This window comes from Psammomys obesus, unplaced genomic scaffold, assembly GCF_907164565.1.
Source record: "Psammomys obesus unplaced genomic scaffold, mPsaObe1.curated_primary_1811, whole genome shotgun sequence".
Classification (NCBI taxonomy): domain Eukaryota; kingdom Metazoa; phylum Chordata; class Mammalia; order Rodentia; family Muridae; genus Psammomys; species Psammomys obesus.
Genome location: NW_026590062.1, coordinates 12,499,089 through 12,515,185, shown reverse-complemented (window position 1 = coordinate 12,515,185; position 16,097 = coordinate 12,499,089). Strand labels below are relative to the sequence as shown.

At 56.4% G+C, this 16,097-nt stretch overlaps 1 protein-coding gene across 1 annotated transcript in view; it reads right to left on the bottom strand.

The window, feature by feature from the left end:
• Positions 1-1,605: 1,605 nt before the first annotated feature.
• Hip1r (huntingtin interacting protein 1 related) overlaps positions 1,606-16,097 on the bottom strand; it is a gene marked incomplete in the record, with an annotated part of 28,845 nt that continues 14,353 nt past the window's right edge. Inside the window, 31 exon segments of the mRNA XM_055606282.1 lie at positions 1,606-2,794; positions 2,920-3,126; positions 3,220-3,281; positions 3,359-3,482; positions 3,588-3,693; positions 3,804-3,904; positions 4,125-4,187; positions 4,270-4,300; positions 4,470-4,528; positions 4,657-4,767; positions 4,961-5,097; positions 5,259-5,366; positions 5,714-5,800; positions 5,912-6,059; positions 7,042-7,236; positions 7,452-7,553; positions 7,651-7,767; positions 7,840-7,928; positions 8,021-8,204; positions 8,278-8,350; positions 8,435-8,496; positions 8,640-8,780; positions 8,893-8,968; positions 9,054-9,111; positions 9,744-9,884; positions 12,912-12,973; positions 13,238-13,314; positions 13,709-13,789; positions 14,766-14,822; positions 15,057-15,199; positions 15,433-15,496. Coding sequence (XP_055462257.1) covers positions 2,747-2,794; positions 2,920-3,126; positions 3,220-3,281; positions 3,359-3,482; positions 3,588-3,693; positions 3,804-3,904; positions 4,125-4,187; positions 4,270-4,300; positions 4,470-4,528; positions 4,657-4,767; positions 4,961-5,097; positions 5,259-5,366; positions 5,714-5,800; positions 5,912-6,059; positions 7,042-7,236; positions 7,452-7,553; positions 7,651-7,767; positions 7,840-7,928; positions 8,021-8,204; positions 8,278-8,350; positions 8,435-8,496; positions 8,640-8,780; positions 8,893-8,968; positions 9,054-9,111; positions 9,744-9,884; positions 12,912-12,973; positions 13,238-13,314; positions 13,709-13,789; positions 14,766-14,822; positions 15,057-15,199; positions 15,433-15,496 — 3,114 coding nt within the window.

Sequence of the window (16,097 nt, the reverse complement as noted above, 5' to 3'; positions counted from 1 at the left end):
GGCCCACTGTCCCTAGTCTGTCCACAGGCCTGTACAACTGAATAGCTAGGACACCAGCCGTTTCAGATGTTGGCGTTTCAGGGACTCTTAGCATTTTAAAGACAGTGTCTCCACACACAGACCCCATTGTGTGCTGCCCCTTTGCAGTGAGGAGGGGCTTACCTCCTGCGCCTTTGGGTACATGCCACCCTTGGCTGAGCTGCATGCCCATATGACTTAATGTACCCCACACCTATTGTGTGTCTGTTGCCCTACTATGTCTCTGACTCACGTGCCTGCAGCCCTTAGTTGAGCGGTATGCCCTCGGATCTGTGCTCTATTGCACTTTGCTGTGTTTTCTGGATCACAAAACCCCTACAAGGGCTTGACCCGAGAGCAGCCCTGTTCAACTGTCCCATCCTCTGAAGAGAATGCTTATGTACACAGTCTTATGACAACAGACAGTAGATGCCTATGGTCATATTAGGAAGGGGGAGGCTTGTCCTGAGAAATCAGTTCACCTTGAAAAAGATTCTGCTAGTTTCCTTCACCATGGCTGCTAGCTTATATCCAAATTTATATAGCCCCTCCTGGTGAGTATGTTGGGCTTTCTCAGTGACTTTTTTTTTTTTTTTCTCAGTGACTTGTTTAAAGCAAGCTTTAGTAAATACTAAATCCTGACCTAGAGATGGACCTTGGTCAGGGCCGCTCCCTGGGATTTCCCAACTAAATGGCCAATTTGTGAGTCTATGAACTCAGACCTGGTGGGTCCTTTTCTTCCCCCTTGGGCCCTAACTTCTGAGTAGAACCAAGGAAGAGTGGTGAAGGGTGGGGGTGGTGACTTCTGACACCTGAGGTAACAAGACTCCAGTTCCAGGTCTGGGCCACCAGGATGCTAGGTCACTGGCTATCTTGAACCAGTTTTCTCTGGTTTGTAAACATGAAGAACACTTCACGAAGTGTTCTAAAGTTCTATGAAACGATTCAGAACTGGCAGCTGGCTCTATTACCCTCACTGGAGACCAGTTGGCAGAGCACTTGAACGTACCGACTTCCAGCCTTCCTGTAACCTGGCTGTTTGGAGAAGGAAGGCTTGACTGTGGGAGCTTGACTGTCTCAACAGCACACCCCGCTCTTGTGCCCTGTGAATGCTCGGTGTGGGGATGAGGAGGCCCCAGTCACCTCTGTTGGGGCTGCAAGTTGAGTCCTGCTCTCTGGAACCTGGAGCATGTGTGTGGCATGAAGGTCAAGAGCCTCACCCACCAGCTCAGACCTTAGAAGTCTGGAAACTGCCAACTGTTAACACATGGTCTCGGATGTGGTGTGCTGGTAGTAAGCACTGGTAAGGCCCTAGAGAGAGCACAGAAGTTCCAGGCTGGAGCAGCAGTGGCCTCAATTAGGAGGGCCCCGGCAGGCGCGAGGAGGGCGATAGCTGGTTCAGCCTCTAGCAAAGGACGGCCCATGCTGTAGCAATCTACAGAAAGACTGGTGCTTGGTGACAGCTGCCAGCTACACTAGCAAGACTGCGTCCTCGGGATCAGTGTCAACTGCAGATACCTACACAGGGCCAGACAAGTGTGTGCATCTGGCGAAATGAAAAGCCTGGCAGAGGCCCTCACTAGGGCACTGGTGACAACAGTCAAGTGTTTTATTGCCAGTGGAACTCAACGCAGGGAATACTGGACACAAGGCAAAGGAGTTGGCTCCCTCCCAAAGCCCCAGACCCTGGCCCATGGTTGGTAGCCTTCCCAGGGCACAGGGCAGGCAGCTGGAGGGAAGCTGGGCACTTGTCCCAGTCCAGCTGCTGGTTCTACTGGTGGCCTGGATATCCCCCACCCCCGGCTGCTCCCCCTCAGGCTCAAGAAACACATTTATTCAAACTATCAGGGGCACGCAAGGCCAGGCCTCCAAGTCTGGGCTGCTCCCATCTGAGGGCCCATCAGGAATTCCTGAGCCCCCAGAAAAGTGTGTTGTAGCTTCTGTTCTTTTAGCTTCTGATGGAGCTGATAGGCCCAGCTTTAGGAGGGCTGAGGTCTTCCCATCGAGGTGGAAGCAGCCAGGCCAGGGGAATGGAAAATGGGGGGGGGGGGGGGGGGGGGGGGGGGGAGGAATGGCTGCAGAGTCTAGCTGGGAACGAAACTCAAGGGCAGAGGCAGCACCTGAGGAGGGCTGCCCATAGGCACAGCCCAGCAGCAGCCTGGCTACTCTATTGCCAGGCTCCCACACTGAGCCTGGTCTCCTGGGGCTCCCAGCATGGACGCCCTAGCACCAGGTCCCCCCAAGGGTAACACCGGCCAGGCCACCTGCTCTCCCTCTCTCAAGGGCCACAGGTCATCCCCTTGTTCCCAACAGCCAGCAGGGAACCCCTCTTTCTGTTCACTTATGGCCTCAGACCTTTGAGACCAGAGGCAGGGAGGCTCCAGACTGATGTGGCCTCTTCCCAGTGTGCGGACTAGACTTACAAAGGAAGAAATAACTTGCAACATCCAGACCATGGCAGCTGTTCACTGAAGAGTTGTGGCTCAGGCCTGCTGGGTCCCAGCTGCTCTGGGCACTTCCTACTACAGATAAATAGACTCACATCCAGATGAACTATCCCCACAGAGCCCAGGCCCCTTGGGCAGGTGAAGGCTGGGGCCTTGGAGATAGTGCGTTGGGCTTCAGGTCCAGGAATTAGAGGCCTCTCAGAGGCCCCTTTACCATTGCCAGACAGCCACACGAGGCCCAGGCATGACCACCAGCCATCCTGCTGAACACTTTAGAGGGCCTAGTAGTTCACAAGTTGAGCTGGATAGACACCATCCTTCTTGTCGAGCTGCAGGGGGTCAAAGATGAAGAGTCTCAGTAAATTCGGCCAGGAGCATGTGTACCATCCAGGTGTAGCCACACACCCCCCCCGCCCCCAGCTCTCCTCCCTATCCCTGCACTGAAGCCTGGCACCTGGTTGTCCTGCTTGGGGGCTATGCTGGGTTTCTGCGCCAGGGGTGGCTTCTTAATGGTCCCACTTCGGGGAGCCGGGCTGGGTCTGCTGGGTTCTTCCTCACTAGGCGTCCCCATCACCCCGGCCAGCACATAGTGCTGTTTCCGTAGCTCCCCGAGCCGTACACGCTCTGCCTCCAGTGTCTTCTCCAGCTCCAAGACTCGCACCTGCAGGCCACATTAGCCACTCAGCACTGCCCATGAGTCCCGGGTCTTCCCCAGAGATCAGTCCCTGGCAGCTGTGGGCATGAGGGCACTCACCTGTGTCTCCATCTCCTGCTTCTTTAGCTTGATGAGCGACAGGCCAGAGAAATCCATGGTGTCTGTGGTCAGGAGAAAGAAGTAGCTGAGTGACTCCTTCCCCTGGCTGGGACGCCCCCTTGAATATCCAAGCGCTTGCCTCTGTCCTCGATCTGCTCCTGGCCTGACTTGGTGGAGGCCACCACACCGGCGGCCCTCTCGTTGACAGTGCGGGAACACTCCTGCAGGCGGCTCAGATGTGGGCTGTGCTTATCGGCTTTTACCTTCAGGGAACAGAATGGGCACGTGTCGGCCATAGGCAGTGGGTGAGGGCCCCAGCCCAGGCCTGGCACAAAGCCTGGGGTTGGCAGGTTTCAGCACAGGCTCACCTTCGAGGCTGCCACCAGCTGGGCAGTGCTGGCTGCAATCTCATGTGAGCAGACAATGAGTTCCTCGTATTTGCCCATATGCAGAACGACCTTGTCAGCTGACTCCCTGAGGGTGGGGACACTCAAGAGTCTGGGTTTCCGCACCATGAACAGTAGGGCGACCCTCACACCAGACCTTAGCACCTTGGCTACCCCACCCACACTTGGGTGACATACACCAGCTGTGTGGCGCCCCAGCCCACTGCCTTGGAGGCTGAGATGAGGCCTTCGGTCCACCGTGAATTCTTGGCATAGAATTCCTGCTGCGTTGCCGCCCCCTAGTGGCAATGAGAGAACACGACAGGGTGCTGCGATCAAGGACATTTCAGACAGCCCACAGGCATATCCCTAAGGCCTCCCTGAGGTGTGAGGACTTTTAGCTATGGCAACAGATGCTGTATGGGGGGTGTCATGCACAAAAGGGTCAAGGGGATCGGAAGTTATGGCCCTCGCTGGTCAAGCCAGGAAGGCTGCCAGACCACAGGCTATCCAGCTCACCCTGCCACTTTCCACGATTTCCTTCTGCAGGCTGGTGGAGGTCATCACAAGAAGCCGGATAGCCTGCCAAGACCAAGTTGTCTGTGACTCTCCAGGTGGTCCTGAGATGGAGCCTTCCCTGGGGCCACACACCCACCCTGCTCACCTTCATCAGGTCTGTGCAGGAGTTGAGGATCCTGAGGAGGGCAGGGAAGAAAGAGAAGACAGCTAGCTCTGTAGTATGACCTTGAACATCATGCCAGGCTCAGCCACAGCGGGGCCTGGGACACGTGCAATTTTATGTCCAGCTCAACAGTCAGGAAGATAGAACCTGCTGGGGCTTTGGGGATGGAAGTTAGTACTCACCTCTCATTCACCTCCAGTTTCACTCCTGAGCTCTCATGACGGGCCTGGTTCATCATGTCCTACACCCGGTGACAGAGAGTGAGCCCTCGGCTCCCACGAATATGCTCTGTCCCTGCTCAGATCAGCCTCCAGCCCCTTTAGTTCCAGCAGGAACTTGGGGAGGGGGGTGCTGAAACTCAGTCCTCACCTCAATCCTCCGCACGGCGTCCTCAATGGCTGCAGACGTGGCCGCCATCTCCTTGTCAACCATGGCCCCTAGCTCCTCTTGCCGTACATCCAGGCTCTTAGGCTTCAGGTCCTGGGCAGATTAAGAGTCACACAGGTAGATTCAGCCTCATCAAGACTCAAGGAAAGATGCACAGTGGCTTGCAAGGGTGGTGGTGGTGCAGGCACAGCCCTGTTGACGGAACGGTGCAGCCCGGGAGTGCGCACGCCTGCTGAGCCTAGCTCCTGGAAAGCACGGAAGGGGAAGCTGCCCCCCACAGCCTCACCTGGCCCAACTTAAGAATGCCCTGCAGTGGGGCCCGCATCAGGCTGGGCTGGGCCCTTGGCAGCGCTGTTCGGTCCTGCAGTTGTCCCATGAGCTCCAGAGCCCGGGCTCCACACTCCCTGCACGTGTCGATCAGTCCTGTCGGGGTGAGGGGAGCCTTTGCTTAAGACTCCTGGAGAAGGCCCCCACATACCCTGAGCCCAGGAGGACTTGCCCACAGGAAGGCCCTCCTTTCCCCTGTATACCGCACACTGTGTACCCTTATGTGAGACAAGATGAAGCAGCCAGGATCCACTTACGGTCAGCAGGGTCAGTGGGGGCCAGGTGGGAGGTGGCACCGCCATTGACAATGGTGTCCGAGGCCAGGTGGGAGAAGCGGGTCAGGGCTGCCACCAGGGCAGACGCATCTGCAGTGGATACGGCCGAGGTTGGAGGTGGGACAATGAGGCATTTGTGTGGGGAAACATCAGGGCAACTGCGTCATTTCCCCTGAGAGCCTGGGCCAAGGCTCTAGCACCCCAGGATCTGAATGGCTAGGGGGCAGCCTATCAGTTGCCAACAAGAGTCAGGGTGGCCCAGCCGCTTGCTCCCTCCACTTCCCACAGATGCCCACTGTAAACCACAGTTAGCAACAAGCCTCTGAGTGGCAACAGACAGGCTTCCTGAAGAGGTGCCTGTCACCCGAGAAGCCCCCCAGCAGGCTGCAGGCCCCCTACAGAAACCACAGGTCGCTCTACCCCGCAGCTGTCCTCACCTTCGGAAGAAGCCAGGTACTGGGCATGGCCCTTCTCCAGGGCACTCACAGTGTCCAGGGCGGCCTGAGCCCGGCTCACCAAGTAGTCTGCAAGTAAAGGGAAGAGTGGCCTTAGCCCGCTGCCCACTCCTTGGGACTTGGTGACAGGAGCGGGCAGCCCTGACGGCACAGAAGGCAGAGGTGCCCTGGAGCACGTACCGGGGGAGCTAGTGCAACGCAGGAGCAGGGGGTCATCCAGCTTGCTCACGGAGTCCTGCAGAATGGCCTCTGCCTCTGCAGCGGCGCTCCGCAACACCGCAAACTGCTCATCCAACAGCCTCTGCCTAAGGCCCTGCTCCTGAGACTCCTGACGGGAAAGAGGCAGAGCCTTCAGGCTCCTCAAGGCCAGGGCTTAGCTCCGAGGATTGGCAGTGGACAGTGGACCAGGGCTCGCTGACTCCCTCTATGGAAGGATGCACTCGTCTAGCTGGGGTAGAGATATTTAGACCATCTCCCTACCTCCTGGGGCTTGGATGACTCCCAAGGTGGGCCAGGATGATAACACAGGACGAGGCAAACACCCAATTAACAAACCAGGCCAGGACCTGAATAGACTTATTTCAAAGGGCCACTGAGCACGTGAAAAGATATTCAGCAGGCTGGCAAGATGGCTCAGCCTGACCTGACAACCTGCGTTCAATCCCTGGGGCCCAGACTGTGGAAGGGAAGAACTGACTCCTGTAAGTCATCCCCCGAGCGCCATCCATGTGCCCCCTCCCCAAACACAGTAAGTGTAACTTAAAAAAAAAAAAAGGTGGATATTCAGTATCATCAGACAAGTAGAAAATGCAAAGCAAATCACAATTAACAACCCTGAGTGACAGGACACACCCAGCACTCAGAAGGCTGGGACAGGAGGACTACCCTGAGTTTGAGGCCAACTTGTATTATGCACAGAGACCCTGTCTCAAAATGATAAGCAAGAGCTTTGAACCTATGCAGACAGCTACAGTAAGAACACAGTAAAAAGTGGTGGCAAGGATGTGAACCTTTTTTTTCAAGACAAGGTTTTTCTATGTAGCCTTAGCTGTCCTAGGCTCGCTCTGTAGACCAGGCTGGCCTTGAACTCACAGAGATCTGCCTGCCTCTGCCTCCTGAGTGTTGGGATCACAGGCGTGCGCCACTGTGCCTGGCTTGAAACCTGGTTCTTATGCCTGTGTTTGGGGAGGGGGGTCTTTCTGGAGAGCTGAGAACATCTCAACAATAGAAGGGATGTCAGGCTCTGAGCACAGAGAAAGGGGTGGGCTGCCTGACGAATGAGAACGTGCCATGGCGGAGGCCATCAGTACCTTCTCCGCCAGCAGCCCCTGAAGCTCGCTCTTTTCCTGGGAGCTGCGCTGCTGCTCCTGGCTGAGCGCCTCTTCCTTCTCCCGCGCGAGGCTCTGGGCAGCTAGCAGCTCTGCTTGGTGCTGCCGCACGGCTGTGCTCAGTGAGTCCTTCTCCGCAGTCAGTATGTCTAGCCGAGAGCTCAGCTCAGACCCGTTCTGCGATTGTGAGGCGTGTCAACAACCCCGGCCTGGCCTTACCCCTCAGGGCCATGTCTTATTACCATGCTGCTCCCCCAAGACACTCTTTCTGAGGGTCAAGGCTACACCCAGCCTGCTCAAGGCAATGCTGCCATGGCCCAATTCCCAGGCAAGAGGCAAGACTTGCCCCAGCCTGATGCCAGCACCTCCCAGGAGCCCCTGCTAGCAGGCACCTGCTCTGTGCGGCTCAGGGCCTCCTGTGCCTGGGCCAGCTCTCCTGCCTTGGCTGCCAGCTCTCTCTTGAGCTTTTCCAGCTGGTCACTCTGCTCTTCCATCTAGGACAGGACAGCATGTCAGTAGGGCAGCAGGGCGGGAGGATGTGGAGTTGAATGGGGTGTGTGCTCCCACCCCTCCCCCCAACACACCACACACCTTCATCTCAGACTCACGCCTCACTTGCTCCATCTGGAAGGCCAGCTGCTCCTTTACCCGGGCCACCTCTTCCTGGCTCTGCTGTGTCACTGTCAGCTGCTTGGCTGTGTCTGCATTCTAGAAGGCAGGGGGACAGGTTCTGATTCTGGACCCCAGCCTACCCTGCCCTACCCGGGGCTGGACACCCACCTTCCTGAGCAGCTCAGCGTGCGTGTTAATGAGTTCGTTGTGCTTTTCCTTCAGCTTGCTGTAGCGTGCCTCAGTGGCACTGGCCTTCCCTGCAGAGAGGCGAGGAGGCTGAGCGGGGTGGGCGGGCAGGGTAGAACCTACCCCTCACCCTGCTGCTGGGTACCGCCGCAGAGGCACACACGCTCCGCCTCCTCCCGCAGGCCCTGATTTCGGGCACCCTCCAGCTGCATGGCCTTCAGCTGTGCCAGCTCGTGGCGCAGCTGCTCATTGTCCACCAGAGCCTTCTGCTTCTGCTTCCGCTGCTCCTCCAGCTCTGCCTCCAGGCTGTTCACCTGGCCCTTCAGTTGTGAGATGTACCGCTGGGCCTGCAGGGCAGGAAGGGGAGGATGTCGTGCTGGCCCACCCATGTGGGGATTACCCTTGGCCAACTCCCCTCACCTCCATCTTGATCTTCTCCAGCTCAGCACGGAGGGTCTCTACCTCTCTCTTCAAATTCTCGATCTGAAGGTCCCTGGGGACAGAGGTCCTGGGGCTCAAGCTCATCAACCGGAAGGCTTTTTCTAGCTCCCACTTCAGCTGGCCCCGGGGGACTCACCTGTCATCCTTCACGGAGCCATTGGGAGGTCCAAAGGTCTGATCAAAGAGGTCAGCCACCACCTGCCATAGCAGAGAATACAGACCTCTGACCCACACTCCTATACCCTCCTTGGGGGGGGAGGCCCAGCCACCCCACATCTTGCCCAGCCTTAAGCTGGAGGGCCTTCTTCACCGGTTGAGACAGCGGGACATGGGGATCTCACCACTGGCTCCCCGGCAGGGGGGCCACTGCTGATCTCAATGAGGTTCTCGGGCTCCTCCTCCTCCGGGGCCTCCTCTGGAATCACCACCACCGGCTTGATGTGCTCAGCCAGGGCTGAGGCCCTCAGGAAGTTGGGGGGACCCTGTTGGGACAGCAGGAGGGAGATGCTCAGATACCCACAAGCCTTTTGGGGACCCCTCCAGAGCCTAGAGGGAGACAGGGGCGGAGGACATGTGAGGTGCGGGGCTGGGCACCTCGGGCAGTCTCGGGATCTGGATGAGCCTCTTGAAGTAGAGCATGTCTGCGGCTCGGCGGAAGAAGTTTTTGAGGCTGCAGGTGGAAAGGAGAGAAGGGTCACGGGGAAACCATCAGCCCTCTTTGCAGCTGTGCGTTAGCCGTGCCCCTGGGCTGGTACCTGTGAAACTGCTCGTGGAACCGATCCCTGTGACCTTGCAGGGTGTCTGCTGGGAGACCTGAGGGACAGCACAAGGGAACAGGCTTCCTGTCTGCACGCTTCCTTCAGGCGTGCTTTCCCTCTCTGCCCCTAAAGATTCTGGACCACTGGAGAGTAGAGGGGTGGCCGTGGCCTGGCCAGCCCACCCTAAGTAGGAAGGGAGATGAGACTCCATGGGGTTTTGTCAGCTTGGACATGAGTCAGAGAAGGCGGCGCTGGGCGGATGGAGCTACCATGGGGCCAGTCACCTCGTCTGTGCCTGACTTTGGAGGACCTGTAGGACCCACGTACTGTGAAAGCTGCCCTGAGCCAGCACACGTAACCTAAGGACCTTTTCCAAACACTACAGTGACAGCCTTTTCTCTACTGCTCCCCAGAAAACGAGGTAGGCCACTCAGGAGCCAGGAAGGCCGCTGTCCTCTCCTACACCAGGTGTGCAGAAGGTCACAAAAAACGTAAAACTACACACTCAGTCTCTCTCCCTTGGAAACAGTGACTCCCCCTGCCCCCCCAAAAGCGTATTATTGATGTTAACAGGGATATTATGGATATTCTTTCTAATCTAGCAGTTAATCCCTCAGCCCTTCCTTTCAGGAAAGTAGAGGGACACAGACCTCATGTGCCCCACTGAGGGGCACACAGAGAACTCACAGGAGTGCAGCTTGAACATGAGTTTCACTGTGTAGTGGTACAGGTGGCTGCAGTCCTGGATGACCTGGATGAGTGGGGCCAGGCGGCACTGGCCGGAGGACATCTGGGACACCGCAATGGCTGTGTTGAGCTGCCGGAAAACTGAGGAAGAGGAGCAGGTGGAAGCCAGCATGAGCCGTGGGCTGAAGGTGGGCTCGGGGGCAGGGGCCAGCTCAATGACAGCTCTGGACTCAGTGCGTCGCCCTCCACTGTGCTGTCAAAGCTGTGGTGAAGGTTTGCAGATGGCTGGGACGCTAATCCAGGCCTTCAACAGCATGCTCTAGGCTGGGACAGGAGCCCCTGTGCCGGTGGCCGGCCCAGGCTGAGGACAGCCCCTGGGAACGAGGTCATGCAGGATGGACACAAGGCTGGGCAAGCCTCTCAATAAGCTTCCCTTCAGGAAAGGTTTTCCAGAACCCTCTGACAGGGTGGGCCTACGACAAGATGCGAGGCCAGGGTGCCAGCTCCACACCCAAGACTCACACCGAACCTCAGAGAAGGTTTAAGGCTGTCACCAAAGGCCAGAGACGGCTCAGTGGGTAGAAGTGCTTGCTACCAAACCTGATGACCAACATCGTAGCAGAGAGCACTGATCCCTTCAGGTTGCCCTCAACCTCCACACACGTGCCATGGCGCAAGCAGGTGCGCACGCACACACACACAAAATAAATTAAAATGTAATAAATGTCTAAAAAATACTGTCACTCCAGCTGGGCATGTTAGTGCAAACTATAATCCAAGCACTCAGGAAGCTGAGGCAGGAGGATTGAGCTCCGGGCCAAACTGGTCTACAAAGCAAGACCTTGTCAAAAACAACAACAGGGGCTAGAGAAGGGGTTCAGGGTTAAACTGCACTGGCTGCTCTTCCACAGAGCTAAGTTCCATTCCCAGTGTGCGCATGGAGAGGCTCGAATACACACACACACACACACACACACACACACACGGAGCCTCACAACTACCGATAACCCTGGTTCCCTGTGATCTGATGCCCTCTTCTGGCTTCTTCAGGCACCAGGCATGCACATGGTACACAGATATACGTGCTGGCAACACCTGTACACATTCAATTAAAAAATACATGGTCACTCCAAAACCTCATCCTACAGACACGGAGAGCAGCTAGGATTTGCTCCAGGTCCCAGCTTTGGACGCAGGCTTCGCAAGCCCCAAGTGACCCGAAACCTCAATTGCACTGGAGACCCTGACAATCAGGCCTTGTATCAGAACTCCAGAGAAGGAGGGACAAAGGACAAACACGAGGCTGCCTCCCCTGGTCAGCATCCTCTCTGGGGAAGAGAGAGGAATGACAAAGAGCAGGCAGTGAGCCTGAGTGGGAGAGCGGCCAGGCCCCATGCCGGGCAGACTCAGAGTGGTTCCAAAAGCCCCAGCCCTGGGAACCTTGCTCTGGCCATGCTTGGGGTGGGGCTGTTTGCAAGCCTTGGCAGTAACAGGGAAGAGCTAGGGATGGAAGGTGCCCTCCCTCTTCTCCTCACCCTTCCTCCCTTCCTAATTGCAGGTCATGCCAGGTATGTTTTTTGTAAAGCACACAGGATTGCTTTGGATTTCCAAGTGTGTGAGTGAACTCTGTCTTGCAATCTACCTTATTTCGGGCCAAACACTCTCCAAATCTTCCCAGCCATGGTAGAATGTCCTTACTCTGCCCTTCTATCCTTCCAGGGTCCCCTGCATGCCAGGCAAGCTCTCTACTACTCAGCTACCACCCTGGCTAGTCTAGACGAGGCTGGCCTCAACTGAGGAGCTTGGCTTACCCCTGCTTCTCAAGCACCAGTATAGGTGTAGGTGTTCTGCGTGGGCACTAGATGCCTGCAATGCCTGCAGAGGCCACAGTGTCCCTAGTTAGTTAGTTGTCAGCCAGTGAGAGCTCTGGTAATCAAGCACAGGGCCTCTGGCAAGCAGCCAGGGCTCGTCTTAGCTGAGGCATCTCATGAGCCCCCTTTCACTTTTGAGACTGGGACTCACTAAGGTCCCCACATTGGCCTTGAACTCACTCTTGCTCAAGCAGGCCTCAAGTTCATAATTCTCCTGCTTCAGTCTTCTGAGTAGCTCCTCTCTTAACAGCCTTGCTCTCCCTTTGAAGGCAGGGTGTTGTGGCCAGCTTTCCAACCAGATGTGCAGGGGTTTCTGTCACCTCACCGTGGACTGAGGTGAGGAGGGCCCTACCCTGTCAGCTGTGTACCAGGTGCAACTCCAGAAGCTCAGTTAACAGGGCCCAGTCTCTGTATGTCACTAAAACATCTGTGTCACCAAGGACGGGGTTCTTCCCACTTCCCTTGTAAGGGACCACAGCCTGTCCATTTGGGCTGCCTCCTAGGCCAAGAGCAGCCAGGGTGCTGATACCAGGGTCTATGAGTCAAATCAGATGGCCCTGTTTACTCTGAGGCTTAGCTCTTCTGCCAGGACACAATTCCTGGTGACCTCGGTCCAGCTGTACTGCTCCCCTGGTGACCTGACCTCTGCTTCCATGTTGAGTCCTGACAGGCTCCAAGCAGGCCTCTCACCCACCAGAGCCACAGGCCCAGACCCAGGGTACAAACGGCTGTCCTGCCTCTTTCCCATTCCCTGTTTCCCTTAAAAAGGCATTTGCCTTGGGCTTTGCCATGAACAACACTGAGTCACCAGCAGTTATTTTGAAGGTGCAGCCCAGAACAATTACCTCCCAGGTCCGGTAGGGCGAGCCCTCAAGAGATTTCCTGTCCAACGGCTGCCAGCTCTTCGCCTGAACAGCCTGACAGGACCCAGAGGCGTTTCAGAGCACAGGGTAGGAAATGTTACCCACATTCCGTCTCCTAGAGAGTTCTGCAGCTGGTGAGGCCAGGCAGGAACCTAGGGAGCTCCTCCACACCTCACCCCTGCACACCCAGGGTGCCCAGTGTCCACCACGTCCTGGACATACACACAGGGCCCCAAGTCCAGGAAAGCTGCTGTTCATGCTCCTGAGGTGCCATGAGGCCCTCTTTCCATTCCTGGAGGGAGGGGAACCCAGGAACCAGTGCACTGGGTGGCAGCTGGTGCTCTCTCGGGAGCACTTGTCCAGCCTGAGTGGAGCCAGGAAAAACAACAGCGAAATGTTACTCTGGTCCATGGCGTCTTGGTGGCCTGGCTTACCTGACTCAGAAAGCTTCAGTTCGCAGTCCATGTAGTCAAACATCTCCACAGTGAGCTGGAAACTAGGAGAGAGAGGGCAGAATGTGCAAGGTGCAAACAGCAGGGCTCACTCACCTCATCTCCGAGACCCCGGTGGGACAAGACTCTGGCAGGCAGAAACACTGAGTACCTGGCAAACCCCATGCCTTTACCCACAGTCTGGCCCATCTGGCACTGTGACCTTCAACCCCAGAGGCTGTGGCCTCATTTGACAGCATGGCCCCTGGTGGGCACTTGGGTCTGAAATGCTTGGGGACATAGGAGAAACTGAGGCCACACAGACTCACATGTTATTGACATCGGTTCCGGCTGCCTTTTCCAGCACCTCATCTGTTACCTCCAGGCCTGCAGGAAACTGGGGGTGCTGCAGAGACAGACCCTGCTCAGCTGCAGCCTCATCCCGCTCCCATCCCTGACAGCTCCCATGAGAAGGGGAGTAGCCGGGGAGGTTCCCCAATTTCTTTATTCCAGTGACCCCAGAAGCTCTGGTTAAGCCAGGCTGAGAGAAAGACTGGGGACAGGGCAGGGCAGCCTGGCCAGGAGACAAGACATGGCCACTGGAGCACGGATAGGGCTGGCACTTGCCCCAGATGTAAACACTGAGATGACCTGGTGATCTGTCAGTCATCCTAGCCTCCATGGCAAGTGGACAGATCATTGCCAGGACAGGTGCCAACCCCTCGCTCTATGCCCCAGGATGTCATAGAGTGAAAAGCTCTTCCCAGTCCCTCAGCCCCACCATTCCTTAGGAAGACTACCTTGAGGTGGAAGGAGATTTTGGTCAGCAAGAGTTTTGTATAGATATTCACCAGATGTCCATACTGGTCACGAAGGTGCCCCTGGGGGAATAGGAGCCCTGTGTGAGGTCACTGTCAAGAACATGCCTAGGAATCTTAAGGATCGAGCACACATCCAGACAGATGAAGAAACAAAGCGGGAAGAGAAGTAAAGGCCATTCTTCCACAAATCAGTCACTTACTCACTCAACAAACATTTCCTTCCAGCCTTCATCAAGCTCATTACTCTCTCTGTCTCTAGCTTTTTTTTTTTTTCTCCTTCTTTAATCTTATTCCTTGTCATTCTTGCCAGAGAAAGTCCTGTGAGAGGCAAAGAGAGCTTTTTCTCCAGGGCAACAGGCCAGTTCTGAGCAGGAGCACTTTATTAAAGTGCTGGCGCAGACAGGGGGCGCATCCTGGCCTACACACAGCCTCCCAGCTCCCTCTTGCAAAACACCGCGGTGTGTGGCCAGGCCATCAGGGCCTGTGTCTGCAGCAGACACTGTGACGAATGTTCTTTTCCTTACATCAAAGGAATAAAGTGTAGTGGTCCTGGACAGGCAACACCCTCCCCTGGGTCTGCTCTAGGAGATCTATTTGGCTAAGTGTCCCAGGAGAGCTGGGAGTTCCTCCCGGCCTCTGGCTTGTAAGATGTTAGAGTGGATCCAGACACAGGCTCCCCAAGGATCTTACTACTGAGTCTGAGACTTGCCTGGCATGTGCATGGAAAACTCAAGTCAGTAGCCTGGCTTCTAAAGCCCAGGGCTAACACCCAGGGCATCCTGGGAGTCCCTGCTCTTCACACAGGCACGGGGTTGCCACATTCATCAATGCACTTTATGGAGGTGGAGGCCAGTCAGCCTGCACTAGACCCCAAGAACAAGGCTGCAGCTTCATACATACTCCACTGTACCCCAAAGAAATTCTAGCAGCTGCAGAAGAGGGAGAAGGAGCATCCCCACAGGCTGGCCTCGGCTGCCACCTTGTCGCCCGCATACCGCCCTCCCGCCTACCCACAGATCGCCGCCCTCCCGCCTACCCACAGATCGCCGATCTCCCGGATGTTGCTCCGGTAGCGCTGGCAGTCGTGCAGCACCTGCAGCCAGAAGGGAGGTGAGGATGGGAGACCTGCGGGAGGTCGATCCCAGCACAGGGCAGGATGGACAAGGGAGAAGGCAGTGGGCAGGGTCAGCCAGTCCAGAGCTCAGAGGGACAGACACAAGGACAGAGCTGCACACGTCAAGGGGACACTGTGGGCGCTGTCAGTTGATGACAGCCAGGTTTTGCCCCACTGAGCCTGTGGGCCCAAAGGACTGTGGTCACTACTCACATTGGGGTGTCCGTCTCGGAGGACTTTGTGAAGGACATGGCAGAACTTCCAGCTGAGGATGGAGCTGCTGGGCAGCGGCAGGCCAATGGCATAGGACCAAAAGGTGAAGGCCCCCTTCTCATGGTGAGTGCCCAGAATGATGCCTTAGAGGGTCAAGGTCAAGTGAAGGACAAGTGTCCTTGTCAGTTAGGTGTTCCGAGGACAGTCCCTTTCACTGGGCCCTGGCGCTTTCTCCAGTTTCCCAAGTTCTCATCTGCCCCAGGTGACAACAACTAGAGTTTAGGTCATGCTCTCCCAACCCCAGCACTCTGGGCCACAACCATGCTCAGCCCACAGTCTCCTGATACCTCCTCAGACCCAAGGGGAAAAAGGATACGCCGGGCATGCTTCTCCTTCACAGGGGCCTCCTGGCTGTTGATGGCTTTGCTTATGCTGATGGCCTATGAGGGACACAAATGCAGGGTTAGACACTCGTCTACAGCTGTCTGGCAAATGCAACCCAAATGAGAACGGGCCACCAACTCTGGTAGAGGGCAAGCCCAGGATAGCTTACCCTAAGCTATGCTCCAAAGAACCTTCTCTTCCATGACCTGAAGCTGGTATTGATGCCACAAAGAACCAAGAGCCCCAGGCTCAGGGAGACTGGGAGCAGAGCTGGGCTGTGGCTCAGAAAGGTATCTCTGATCTGCCTCCCAGTGCTCTCCCTGAAAAGGTTCCCAGACTCCAGGAGGAGTATCTTAGGGCATGGCCCAACATAGCGTGCTCTGTCCAAGTTCCCCACCAGGAAAAGCAGCAGAGACATAGCCTTTGGCCCAGCTGTGCACCCCTCGTCCTCACGTCACCCCCTGAACCTGTCCTGCAGGACCCATTCAGCTGACATCGCAGCCAGCGCTGTGCAGAAACCAGGCCCTATCACTGATTGCCACTCCATAGGTGTCTGCCTATGCCACTGAGGACAACTGTGGCCCCCTGAGGATGGGGGAAGGGCAAAGGAGAGTCTGCTGGGCACAAGGCTGTAGTCACCTGAGAAGGAAGAACCCT